The sequence below is a fragment of the Lontra canadensis genome, unplaced genomic scaffold (assembly GCF_010015895.1).
Source record: "Lontra canadensis isolate GAN:19392208 unplaced genomic scaffold, GSC_riverotter_1.0 scaffold127, whole genome shotgun sequence".
Lineage (NCBI taxonomy): Eukaryota > Metazoa > Chordata > Mammalia > Carnivora > Mustelidae > Lontra > Lontra canadensis.
In genome coordinates this window covers 1,382,898-1,396,651 of record NW_022631121.1, presented here as the reverse complement: position 1 = coordinate 1,396,651, position 13,754 = coordinate 1,382,898, and the positions used below count along the sequence as shown (strand labels likewise).

General features: G+C 42.8%; 1 protein-coding gene and 1 non-coding gene across 2 annotated transcripts in view; both read left to right on the top strand.

Moving 5' to 3' along the window:
* The window catches only part of APOO (apolipoprotein O), a 59,876-nt gene that overhangs the window by 36,761 nt on the left and 9,361 nt on the right, over positions 1-13,754 (top strand). Inside the window, exons 6-7 of the mRNA XM_032842306.1 lie at positions 4,493-4,584; positions 8,311-8,391. Of these exons, the coding sequence (XP_032698197.1) occupies positions 4,493-4,584; positions 8,311-8,391 (173 nt within the window). The remainder of the gene's footprint in view (positions 1-4,492; positions 4,585-8,310; positions 8,392-13,754) is intronic.
* On the top strand, positions 7,283-7,432 carry LOC116857882. The gene has a single exon (XR_004380821.1). It is a non-coding gene; the product is annotated as a U12 minor spliceosomal RNA (small nuclear RNA).

Below are 13,754 nucleotides of genomic sequence, written 5' to 3'. Positions count from 1 at the left end.
TGTTAGCCATGGCCATCATGCCCTACATTACTCTCTAGACTTACTCATTCTGCATAACTGCGACTTTGTACCCTGCGACCAGCATCTCTCCATCTCCACCCCACCTCTTCTGGTAGCCACACTTCTACTGTCTGCTTCTATGCGTTTGACTCTTTTAGATTCCAGATTGTCAGTGAGATCGTGCGGGTTTTGTTTGGCTTATTTCACGTAGTATAATGTCCTCTGCGTTCATCCATGTTTTTACAGGTGTCAGGGTCTCCTTTTTCAAAGCCGAATAATATTCCATTCATATAAGTATCACAATTTCTTTACTTCCTCATCCCTTGACGCTTAGGTTGTTTCCATGTCTTGGCTCTTGTGACTAATGCTGTTTGAGATACTGGCTTCATTTCCTTTCAGTATATACCCAGAAGAGGGATTGCTGGGTCATAAGATAGAGTTTCTTGAGCATAAATGCTAAGGTAGTGCTCCTCATTTGATGAGAATGGCCGTGACTGGTGGTGACAAGAGGCACCTCTCTAGGAGGTGAGTGGGTGATCATTCCGAGGAAGTGGACTCAGGTCACTCAAAGGTGGCAGGTAGTCGTTGCCCACTATCGTTGGCTTCTGATGGCTCCTCCCCACTTCCTTCGAAGTTTTGGAGCCCCCAGCTCATTGTGTGAACCATTAGGAGCTGGAGGCCCAAGAGCTGCTGCTTACCAGTTTTTTGCGAATGACCCAGAAATGGCTGGTTGTCGGGTGTGCTGTCCTTTACTTGGTCCTCACCTGTATGAGCTCCAAGCGTATAGGTGGGACCCCAGGGATAAAAACAGTGTGTTCTAGAGGAATTGTATCCTTTCTATCAAGGCAGTAAGACAAGAAGAGAAACATGAATTTATTACGAGTCTACATGATAACATTTGTTTTGTCTCCTATGGCCCTAGTTCCGTCTTTGGAGATATGTCTGTTTAGAGTTTAAAACCAGTAAACAGCACTTAGGTTATTCTGTGTGTTACTAACATACATTGCCCTAGCATCTAACCATGGCCCATGTGAAGAGCCCTGCGCCTCTTGGCAGACACTCTCTAGGTCCAAGTTCATTTCTAGAGATGTCTCCTGTTTCACCCTCTGTTAGTTTTCTGAACCTTATTCTCAGGCTTCTTTGGTTCTCCGTGCTGCTCCCTCTCCTACCATTCCCCTTTGCCCAGGGCTCTACGTGTACCTGCGGCACAAGGGTGTAAGAGCAGCTATCTTCAGGAATCTTAAACAGACCAGCTTCAGTCAGTCGTCGCTGACAAAATCCAAAGTCAGAGAGGTGAGTGGTGTTGAAACAAGAAAGGAATTTATTTCAGTGAGGCCAACACCCAGAGGACAGTGGACTAGCGTCTCAGAGACTATCTCCAAAGTGCCGAAAATGCTTCCAGGATTAGGTAAGGGCAATGTGGGGCAAAGGTAAGTGCAGGTGGTCAGTGGAGGTCAAATCCATCATTGTCTTGGAGTCAGTCACATGGGGTTCCTACTGGCTCAGGGCAGTCCTTACTAATTGAGGGAGGGGGTAGGTTTGGTTCCCACCAGGGGACGTTTTGCACACAGGGTCTTTTGCCTGAGTTAAAAGAGAAGCTGGAAAGGGAGATTTCAGCATTTAGAAAGTGCAGACTGAGGGGTGCCTACTGGCTCAGTCGTTAGAGCAGGCGACTCTTAATCTCACGGTTGTAGTTCAAGCCGTATGTTGGGTGTAGAGATTACTTTAAAATCTTAAAAATTTTTCAGAAAGTGCAGACTGAGATCAAAATGGAGGTAGTTGAAGTCCTCTTTCATATACCTCCTTGCGGTCTGGACTAAGACTCAGCTCTGTGGTGGTCTTGGGACATGGCTCCATTGCTCTCCTGGGTCTGACCCCCTTTCTGGGGGTTCCATGTCCTCTTTTCCTTGGTTTGCTCTGCCATGTTCTTGAACTACATGCTCGAGTCACTTTCAAAAAAGCCCATGTTGGAAGGAAACTTTACAAATCCTTTCAAATCTGGAAATTACTTTCTACCCTCATATTAGGTGAGAATTTGGTTGGGTATAGAATCTGTTTTCCATCAAAATTTTGAAGGCCATGTCTTCTAGCATCTGGCATCACAGGTGTGAGTGTCAGCAGCCAGCCTGGATGCCCGTTCCTTCTGAAGTGGTTCATTTTTTTTCCCCGGAAGCTTTGAGGATCTTCTCTTAATCTTCAGTGTTCTTTTTTTTTTTTTAAGGATTTTATTTATTTATTTGAAAGACAGAGATCACAAGTAGGCAGAGAGGCAAGCAGAGGGAGAGGAAGGGAAGCAGGCTCCCTGCTGAGCAGAGAGGAGCTGGATCCCAGGACCCTGGGATCATGACCTGAGCTGAAGGCAGAGGCTTTAACCCACTGAGCCACCCAGGTGCCCCAGTCTTCAGTGTTTTGAACTTCCAGGGTGGTGTGACTGCCTGTAGATGTCTCATTCCTCGTTGGGCATTTTGGTGGCCTGTAACCTTAAGCTCTAGGGATGTAATCTGGTTTGTATTTCTTTGAAAATTTACTCTCAGGGCACCTGGGTGGCTCCATCGTTAAGCATCTGCCTTAGGCTCAGGTCATGAACCCAGGGTCCTGGGATGGAGCCCCGCATCAGGCTCCCTGCACAGTGGGAAGCCTGCTTCTCCCTCTCCCACTCCCCCTGCTTATGTTCCTGCTCTTGCTGTCTCTCTCTCTCTGTCAAATAAATCTTTAATAAAAAAAAAAAGAAAATTTACTCTCATTCTTTTTCCTTTCTGAATTAGCAATGAAGCTGTTTAAGTGACCCTGTATGTTTCTTATTTTCTTGTTCATTTTATTCCTTTGATTTGTTTTTACTTTTGTCATTTCCAAGTAGCTCTTTCTTGTTCTTTGATTATCTCCTTTTCATGGAACCTTTTTTTCTTTTAATGTAGTAGCTGATTAAGTTGATTCAACCATACTTAGTAACAGGGGTATTTTTGTTTTTAAGTTTTTTTGTTGCCTAAAGGGTCATTTTTTTCCTTTCTTGCTTGTCTCGATCTTGCCTTTTATGCTGCAGGCCTTCCTCAAATGACTAGTGATTATTGGTTATACAGTCAAGTATAAGAGCAAGGCGATTGAAATGCTAATAAGAATTTTTTGTGCATAGATGGGGCTTACTGGCCAATAGGTTCTACCTCAGGGTGAGCTGAAAGGGAATTGACTTTATATGGAGGGTGCCTATACCTGGGGCCATTTTGGGGAAAACTCTGCTCTTGGGTACAACACTCACATGCACACACACACTGGCTATCTTGGTTCTCCGCAGAAAGTTTATGGCATTTCTTTAGAGATACTTCTTTTTTTTTTTTTTTTAAAGTAGGCTCTGTACCCAGCATGGAGCCTAATGCAGGACTTAAACTCACCCTGAGATCAAGACCTGAGCTGAGCTCAAGAGTCAGATGCTTAACTGACTGAGCCACCCGAGCGCCCCTCTTTAGAGGTACTTCTCCCCCTTTGTAAAAGTTTGGCTGGACAGACTGCCTGGCCACAGACAGTTTTGCACCAAGATGGCATGGAGGAAGGAGAGAATCACCCCTAGGCTCTGCACAGGACTTGCATTTGTGTCCGTCCGTAGTCCCCACATCTTCCCGCCTCCCTCCCTCTTGATCCTTGGCCGCCCTCGGCATCCACAGTACCTGCTGTCTCTGGGCTGCCGAGGACCTGCTGCTCCCTCCTCAGGACTTCGTAGCTGTGTGTCCTCTTGCCTCTGTCCACTCTCTGTTTTCTGTAAGTTGGATGACACTTCTTATCTCCCAATGGCCCCTCCACCCATTTCCTCTTCACTGCGGGTTTATTACCTGCATTTTATTCTTTTACTGTTATTTTCATGGAGTATTAGAAAGGAGAGGAGAGCAAGGCTTGTGTTGAGTCCTTAAATAGGAAACCAGTTTACTATAAAAAAACATAAACCTTGGAGACCAAAGTGCCATGTGCTTCTTTTCAGAACGTTCTTTATTTTTGCTCCCTTAGAAGTGGTGGTTCTCTTGCAAACATTGTGCTGATGAAAGAAACCAGTCACAAAGGACCACATACTGTATAACTGCATTTATATATTTGTATATATGTGCAGTGTCCAGAGTAGGCATCTCTGTAGACACAGAAAGTAGATTAGTGGTTCTCTAGGGATTGGGGTCCTGGGGAAATAGGTGGGGTGACTGCTAATAGATACGGCGTTTCTTTTGGGGGGTGATGAAAATATTCTAGAATTGATTGTAGTGATGGTTTGCATACCTCTGTGAATACATCAGAATGCATGTACACTGTAAATGGGTGACTTGTGTGAATTATCTCTCACCAAAGCTATGGGGATGTGATGGTTCTTTTTGGTGTGTATGACATTATTAGACACATTCTCTGCTAATCTAGGATCAAAGAAAAGAAGTCTTATTCAGTGTTAGGTTTCCAGGGCAAACAGAGATGGTAAGGGTCATGAATCCTCTCTTGACATCTACAAGCTTTTATTCTATAGGTTCAAAAATAAAGAAGCTGGTATATCCGCCTGGATTCATGGGACTTGCTGCCTCTCTTTATTACCCACAACAAGCCATTGTATTTGTCCAGGTAAGTTAGACGCAGTAAGCTGGGGTGTCCCTTTTTCTTGCTTGTGTATGTTTGGGTTTACTGCTTAATATTTTTTTATTTTGCAGCTTTAATTGCACCTGACTAGAATTTGTTTGCACATAAAATGAACGGCCACATATTTATTGGTACATATTGGTGCTTTTCTCCACCACGTGCCTCAGTTCTGGCCCTCCTTCCGATCATGTCAGTATTCAGAGAATGCACACTAAGTTGAATATTAGTCCAAAGAATCAAGATACCTTTTGTGGGTGCATATTTACATGGAAGTCTAGAGACTCACACTCCACAGCTGCTAGTTATGGGTCATTCTCCATATGGGTGCACGTGATCATAACCTGTCCTCCTTGGAGTTGCACGCATAGGCCTGTGCTCTGGCCCTCTGCACCTTCTCCCCAGGCCTGGTGTCAGCCTCACTTTACTTGCTGGGGGCTTCAAGGCATGCAGTCCCGTCTGCCAGGAGTGCCCCTCTTAGGGCTCTCAGTTGGCTGCTCCTTTCTTTCCCTTCAGACCTCAACTTGATGGCATCCTGTCAAGTCGGAGAACTGAGTTGGCAGGCAAGATGGGTAAAGCTGTGTTTCAGTCTGCTCAGGGTTCCCTCACAAAATACCACAGATGGAGTGGCTTGAACAACAGAGATTTATTTCTGTGCTATTCCGGAGGCTGGAAGTCCAGATCACGGTGCTGGAAGGGTTGGTTTCTCCTAGGACCTCTCTCCTTGTCTTGCAGATGGCCATCTTTTCATGGTGTGTGGACATCCCTCGTGTCTCACCCTCATCTTCTAATGACACCAGTCGTTTTGGATTAGAGCCCCACTCTCATTACCTCATTTAACCTCGGTCACTCCTTTAAAGGCTCTATCTCCAAATAGAGTCACGCTGTGGGTTAGGACTTCAGCATGTGAATTTTGAGAGACACAATTCAGTCCCTAACAGCTAGACCAGCTGTTTGTAAATTGTGGTCCCTAGACCAGCAACATCAGGATCCCCTGGCTTGTTAGAAATGCACGTTCTCAGGCCCCAAGCCAGACTGACTGACTCAGAACATTCTGAAGATGAGGGCCAGCGATCTGGGTTTTAGCAAGCTCCCCAGGGGGTTTGAGTGTCCTTGATGTTTGAGAACCACTGAGAGAGGCTAGACTTCCTCCGGGCAGTGGGGTCTGGACTTAGGGGAACTCTAGACATCGAGTGCCTTGGAAACCTGGGAAGAACAAAGCAGGCTCGAGGTTTTGAAGTCCTGGACAGCATCTGGAGACAGGGACCTGCCCAGTTCCTGGAGGTACTCTGTCACGCCGAGACTTGGTCCCAGAGGAGCAGCGGTGCCGTCATTAGAGTTGCGCCCTCAGGGCTCTGAACCAGGCCACTCTGACCCTGAGCTCCCTGGGGTGCTCCTGACAGGATTGAGGCTGGATTCCTGGATTGCACTGTAGTCGTAGGTGGGCGCCCAGTGGCCGCAGCTGTGAGAAATGGGTGGCTTTGGTAGCAGATGCCAGGAAGGTCTTTATCACATGGGCTTGACACTGTTTAATGCAGTCCTGGGAGGCAGAGAGTTAATGTCCCCCTGCCTGCTTCAGCCCCGGCTCAGGAACAGTGAATCATGTCTGCCTGCCCTGGCTCATCAGCACCGCCATCCATCATCTCAGCGAGTTGTGGTTCCACTGGTAAAGGGATAGGGTGGGGAGGGTGGGCTGGGCTGCTGCTCCGGAAGCACATGTGGCTGCCCCCTGAGTAGAGGTCTTTTTATTTATATGCCACAGCATATGTTGCAAAAGAGCTTTTGTATTCACAGCCAAGATCGTAGGATGCAAATATGAGTTGTATTCTAATTTATTTTTCAAGTCAGTGGGAAGGAGTGTTTTGTCTTTTATCTGGTACTTAGAGTAAGCCAGAACAAAACAATTAACTTCATTTTCACTAGACCTAAAACATTAGCGATCTGTTTGGGATGGTGAGGAAGTTCTGGACATGGATAATGGTCATGGTTTCATAACACTGTGAATGCACGTACGCCACTGGATTGTACACCTAAAAATGGATAAAATGGTAAATTGTATGTATATTTGGCTACAATAAAATGAAAGAGACATCAGTGATTGAAAGGGATTTTCTGTTACTGTTTTAGTGCCATTTAGTTCCTGTGTCAACAGTTTTAATTTTTTTTTTTATGAATACCCTGACCTTGGACCAGCCACATAATTGCTCACGTTGTTTTTTGTTCAGTAGTGTTTGGAGAGAAGTACTATAAGAAAATGCTTAAAGTGATGGCAAATGTTCTTTTCCTCTCAGAAATGTAAAGTACCAAGAATAGTGTCATATATGTGGTAAATGCTCGATAGGTCTACCAGTGGGTCTGAGAATCATATATTTTAAGAACAGTTAGAGCAGCCGGAAGAAAATAACTACTAGTACTGTGACCTTAGTTGGACTGGTCACTTGGCTACTGAGTATTTCCTTACAATCTTTGCCTACTTACTGCACAGGTTGTTATTTAGAATAGGGATAATTCATGTGAAAGTGCTTTGTAAACTAAAGTGCTCTACATAGATAAATTATTATAAAAATTAGAAAGAATAGTAACTGCTTTCAGAAACTCGCAGTGGAAATTCCATGTGGAAAAGTAATCAACATAGTTTGTCAAGTGTAGGACCAATGCATGCAAATTTAAGAAAACTCAATACTTAATGCCTTAAACTTATGAGGAAGGAAAATAACGATTCGGGGTGATGCCTGAATCCTCACTGCTAATGTGAGACGAATTTTTGAGCGGGTAAAGGTTGCCCCTAAGGTAACCCACCTACTTTGCGGGATGTCTGGATGCTGCGATCTGCCCGTCCCCTTTTTAATATTGAAAAAGCAGATCGGAGCGAGTTGGTTTTAAGTAAAAAAAAAAAAAATACAAACTCAATACTTAAAAATTCAATAGTTAAAGTCAGCTAGCGAAAAGTGGACCAGTGCATTTAAAAAAAAATTTTCTTTTTAATTTTTTCAATTTGAGTGTTGTTGCCACACAATGTCACATTAGCTTCAGGTGTGCAACATAGTGATTGAACAAGTTTATACATTATGCTGTGCTCACACAAGTGTAGCTCCCATCTGTCACCATGCAGTGCCTTCACACTATTATATGAAGGTGTGAGCGTCTTGGCCCCAGAGTGTTCTCTGACCCCAGTGCCTACCTCTCAGGATGTTGTAGAAAGGATATTGGATCAAGAGGCAAAATCCCTTTAGAAACGTGAAGACTTGTATGTTTGGGGGGACTTGGGAAAACTAAGACCATCTTCATTAGGTTCACCTATTTTTTTTAACTAGGCCCCTAAAATGAGTGGGTGATTTTCATGTGCCTCGTTGGTTGGCTATGACGTGTTAGATGTGATAGGCAGAAACCTTCTTTCTGTGTCTCGTTTTCAGGAATTTCACCTGTCAGTGGTTGACTTCCTTCATTTTTTCCCCTTATTCACCTGTAATTTATGCCAAATTATTTCAAACACTGACTGCATGACCAAACTGTGTTTTCTTTTTAATGCTACGACTCTCACTATCTTCGTATTTGCTTACGTTTCCCAGCCTTAATGTATATGCCCCAGGGCTTCTGGGGTCGTTGTATGCTTAACTACAGTTCTTTTGGAAACAGGAAAAAGGAAAGTAGAATATTCTTATTCTTACCAGTCATGTATGGAATAGTAATGGATCTTTTATATTTTGTTTCAAGGTCAGTGGGGAGAAATTATATGACTGGGGTTTACGAGGATACATAGTCATAGAAGATTTGTGGAAGGAGAACTTTCAAAAGGTGAGAAAGATCTTTTGCATTATTTTCCTTTTGGTTTAAATATATGGTCTCTTTAGGGTTTTGTAAGATTCTTGATAACACTGTTGCCTGATCCTGCTTTTTCTATTTGTTTTCATTATGCCTCTAGCTTAGATTCTCTATTGGTGGCCTTTATTGGAGGAGCAAGAGAACCTCTGTGTATTGGGTTATTACTAGTAAGGCTAAAAAGTGGTGACCATGAAATGCATTCCACTGCACTCGTAGATCATCATTTTCTCTCTCTTGTATTTAGAATGTGTTCAAAGTGTAGCACATTTTTTGGAAAGTTTTATCAAAACTTGATTCGTAGGGAACATACTGTGTTCCCAGGCAAAAAAACCCACCACCACCACCAAAAAAACCCACCACCACCACCAAAAAAAAGCACACACAGGGGCGCCTGGGTGGCTCAGTGGGTTAAAGCCTCTGCCTTAGGCTCAGGTCGTGATCCCAGGGTCCTGGAATCGAGCCCCGCATCGGGCTCTCTGCTAAGTGCAGAGCCTGCTTCTCTCTCTCTCTCTCTGCCTGCCTCTCTGCCTACTTGTGTTCTCTGTCAAATAAATAAATAAAATCTTTTAAAAAAAAAGCACACACACACACACACACACAAAACTAAACAAGGCTCCTCCTCTTGCTGTTATACGTGTTATGGGCTCCCTCCTTTACTTTAGCATGACCAGATTCCCTGGCTTCCTTTGCCCAGTTAAGGGCTTGAGCCGTGGTATAAGGGGGCAATCAGCCACCAGCCACAGACCATATTCTCTGTTATGACTGGTGGATGAGCAGCAGAGGGAGAAGGCTGTGTAGTTGTAAGAGGGTGTCCTCTTTCAGCTCTTCTTACAGCCCCATAGCTGAATGAATGTTACCCCTGTTTGCTAGAACATTCTTTCCTCTGATAAGGAAAAATGAGTATAGAATAGGTATCATGTCTCCTCCAAGCCCTCCAAGGCACTGCTTGATAAAGAAGAATTAGGGTTCTTACATTAACATACCTTCTACATTATAGATGGAAGGAAGTTCATTTTGAGTTCTGTTATCTCAAGTCAAAATACTCTTTAAAAATACAAAGAACTGTGTCACAATTGAAATCCAGTTTTGAACTGGAATTTGGATGTAACATTATAGAATCAGTTGTAAGCCATCCTCATTATTTACAGAAATAGTCGTCCAGTGAAATCTTAAGACTCATGTTTGTGTTAGTAGTAGCTAAAGGAATTAGTCTCTCTGGAGCCTGTTTAAGCTAGCTTTGAGTAGGAAGTTCTGTGTTAATATAAGTACCCTTTGGCAATCTTCTTTAAAGAATAAACACCCCTAGTTTTGTTTCCATTCCTCTGACATTTTCTTTGGCAGCTTGCTTTCCTGTTTAAAGAATTCCTTAAGTCCACACTGAGTTTTATATGGGAATGGAAATAGAATGTCAGGAAGGGGGGTGTCTGGGTGGCTCAGTGGGTTAAGCCTCTGCCTTCAGCTCAGGTCATGATCTCAGGGTCCTGGGATCGAGCCCCGCATCAGGCTCTTTGCTCAGCAGGGAGCCTGCTTACCCCTCCCCACCTCTGCCTACTTGTGATCTCTCTCTCTCTCTGTCAAAAATAAATAAAATCTTTAAAAAAAAAAAAGAACATCAGGAAGGCTCTACAGAGCCCTAGAAAGAAACATGGAAAATGAAACTCATGCTCAGTTCCAAGTGCTCAGTGGTGGTGGCAGGGACACATGTGCCCCAAAGCCAGTTGTGGGAAGGTCTCCTGGGAGCCTCTGAGTGCTCACCGTAGTGTCCGTGGGCAGCTCAGTCCCACTGTTCACGAAAGCCGAGGAGGGGATCCCCCCAGAGCCTCTAGCTTGGAAATAGCTTTCTCTGCTCTGAGAATTCAGCCCAGGGGAGAAGCAGCGGGACTGTGGTTGGAATGCAGGTTAAACAGGCCAGCATTTTATGGTAATTTGAAAACGTTAGATATTAAAGCCACTCACATTTATATGTGAGTCTTTGGGGAATGAGAGAGTAAAGATGTCCAATTAGCTCACAGTTGGCCTGGATTTTTTTCCTCTGGTCTTCTGTGTTCTTGTCCTCTTCAGAGTCATTGAGAATGTAATGTTCTTTCATTTATTTACCGTGAAAGCGTAATCTCTTCCTGACCGTTGTGTGTTCTCACTAGAAAGTAATAAAATTGATGTTGACTACTTAAATATTTTGCACAAGTTTTAAATGAAGAACAACAGGAGGCTTTAATCAAATATTGATAGATTTCAGGAATTATCTGATGGTGAAATGCCATTGTTTTTTATTGATTGCACTTCCCCCTTCTTGTTGGCTTTTATGGATTTCAGTGGTTTTTATTTTGTTTCACGGATGAAAGCAAAGATTTAAGTTACCCTGGAACAGGAATCCTTTGGGACCCAGGAACTGTGTCTCTGAAGGGAGCTGGGGGGACGCTTTGTGATTGAGAGTTTTGTTTGTTTCTTAGCTTATTTGGAAATTGGTTTTCAAGTCAGGCTTGAAATTAGCAGTCTCAATTAGATGCAATCTAATTCATGGTTGTCCATAGTTACCACTGTAGTGAGCTAACAAAGGTACATGCTCGTGGTTCTAAATAGTCAAAAGGAATCTGTGGACAGCGTATTTAAAACAGGGCCCTGAAATTTTCAGTGGTAGGAATGATGGCTCAGTTCTCAATTACATTATTTGCCATGGAGTTTTATTACTCTCAGAGACCCTAAGTAAGTCTGTGGCATTTTTCTTCTCTGCCACATCCTTTTTTCCCTTTTAGAAATTGATACTAAATGTTTGCACTGATTATTTGACCAGTAGTTTGGATGAGGTGGTCTTTCAGTTCTGTCATTGCTTTTGGTCAGGTCACAGAAATTTATCCGCTTCAGCTAAAATGAACTCTGTCAGAACTGTGAAGCAGTGATGGGTGTGTCCAAAAAATATTGTGAGCCTAGAGTTGTCGAATGTTTGTTTTTGTTTTTCAGATAGAAAATACCTGTTGGGTTTTAAACTCTGTCTACAGGGGCACCTGGCTGGCTCAGTCAGTAGAGCATGCAATTCTTGATCTCGGGGTCGTGAGTTCAAGCCCCACATTGGGTTTCTACAGAGATTACTTTAAAAAAAAATAAAATCTTAAAAAAAACTTCTGTTTATAGACACAGACACACACAGAGAGAGACAGAGTTTAAAATCCAACACTAGAGGGGCGCCTGGGTGGCTCAGTGGGTTAAAGCCTCTGCCTTCGGCTCAGGTCATGATCTCGGGGTCCTGGGATCGAGCCCCACATTGGGCTCTCTGCTCGGCGGTGAGCCTGCTTCCCCCTCTCTCTCTGCCTGCCTCTCTGCCTACTTGTGATCTCTATCTGATAAATAAATAAAATCTTAAAAAAAATAAAATCCAACACTATAATGACCACATATATACCAATCATCCACCCACCTTTAAAAGATAGGCAATTATCAATGCCTTCCAAGTTCTCCATGCCCTCCCCTTCCTGCACCTGTCTCCCCAGAGGGAACTACTATCCAGAATTTGGTTTTTCATCTCCTTATTCTTCTTCTAAAACATTGTAGTGAAACTTGCCTATATTTTATCTTTAAAATATATCAAATACACATACAAAGAGTTTATCTAAATGGAATCTTACTATGTGTACTATTGTGTACCTTGTTTTGCCCCCTTAACATGTTTATGGGCAGAGTATGGCTACAGTCTATTCATTTTCACTGCTGTAGAATATTCCTTTGTGGGAAAATAACCATGTTGCTGACTAGTTGGGTGATTTTCCATTTATTGTTTCACACACAGCTGTGAGCATTTTTGTACCGGTGTCAGGTTTATTAGGAGTTTCCCTAGGCTGGGATTCCTGTTCATAGGGTCTGCACATCAATTTTACTAGATGACACCAAGTCATTTTACAAAGTGGTTGCTTCCAGTTTTGCCATCTGGTAGCTTTAAAATAGTTTTTCACTGTGGGGTGTGTGTTTTCTGTGCATGCCTATGCGTGTGCACGCGCGTGTGTGATTTTACTTTATTCTCCAAATTTTAATTTGAAAAAATTTCAAAACTACAGAACAGCTGCAGAAATAATGACTGTCCCCTTCACTTCGATTCACCAGTTAACATTTTGCCACATTTGCTTTGTCTCTTATTTTACGCATGTGTGGGCACTCACACACATGTATTTTCTTTTTCTGAACTATGTGAGAATTAGTTGTGGGTATCATTGCACTTCCCACCCATACCTAATTCAGTGTGTATTTCCAAAGAACGCGGACATTCACTAATATAATCGTAATACCATTATCACACTGGGGAAAGTTAACATTTCCTTGTTTCCTTAAGCCTTACCTCATATGTAGTCCATATTCGGGTTTCCCCAGCTGCTCCAATAATGTGCATTCCTTCAACAACTTTTTAATTTCTTTTTTTAGCTTAGTGAATTAGTGTAAGGCAAGCTCACTTGTGACCATCATCTAAAGACGAAAAACAGAATTTTTCCAGCCTTTCTAGAACCCCCTCCATGTAGCCCACTCCAATTACAGTTCTCTCCCTCCATCCAAAAATATCTATTACCCTGACTTTTATAATAATAGCTTTCTTATTTTTCTTTATGGTTTTGTCACCTAAGTATTTATCCCTGTCACTTTAGTTTTGCCTCTTGTTATTTCTGACTTTATATGCCTTTTAAGTCTTTTTCCCTCTCCCCCCTTTTTAAGTCACTTTTAATCTACACATTCCCCTTCCATCTTTTTTATTTTCCTTACAACGTATCTGTTAAAAGAACCCGGCATTTGGGACCCAAAGAGTCTCCATCGGTTTGGGCCTTGCTGATGGCACACTTGACCATGTTGCTGTCTTCTCTGCATTTCCTGCAGATTGGCAGCTGGATTCAGATGATTGATTGATGAGGTTTGTGTTTGATCCTTTTGGCAAGGCTGTAGGTCTGCATACGCACCTAAGTCTGGTTTTCACTTTGCTGTTTTGGTGTTAATGGGTATTGACGCTCAGTGCCTAGACCCATGGATTTATTGGGGGTTAGAAAATGGTTATATTCTACCTCTGTCATGTCATTTTTCACATATTAGCTACAGTACTTTAATACTGGAACTACTTCTGCTCATCTACTGTTTAGTTACCCAGTTAGAGGAAAGACAGGATAAATGCTTTGTTTTTTCTCTTATGCATCCAGTTTTCAAAATAATGGATTGGTTCCCTCTCATCCTCAGAGGGTCACCAGTTTTTTTAATATAGTTATGAATTTGTAGATTTATACACATTTGGATTTGAATGTTTTATGATTCATAGTCCTTATTTAAATTCAAATTGTCCCACTTCAGCTAATAGAAGTTGGCTTTGAGTC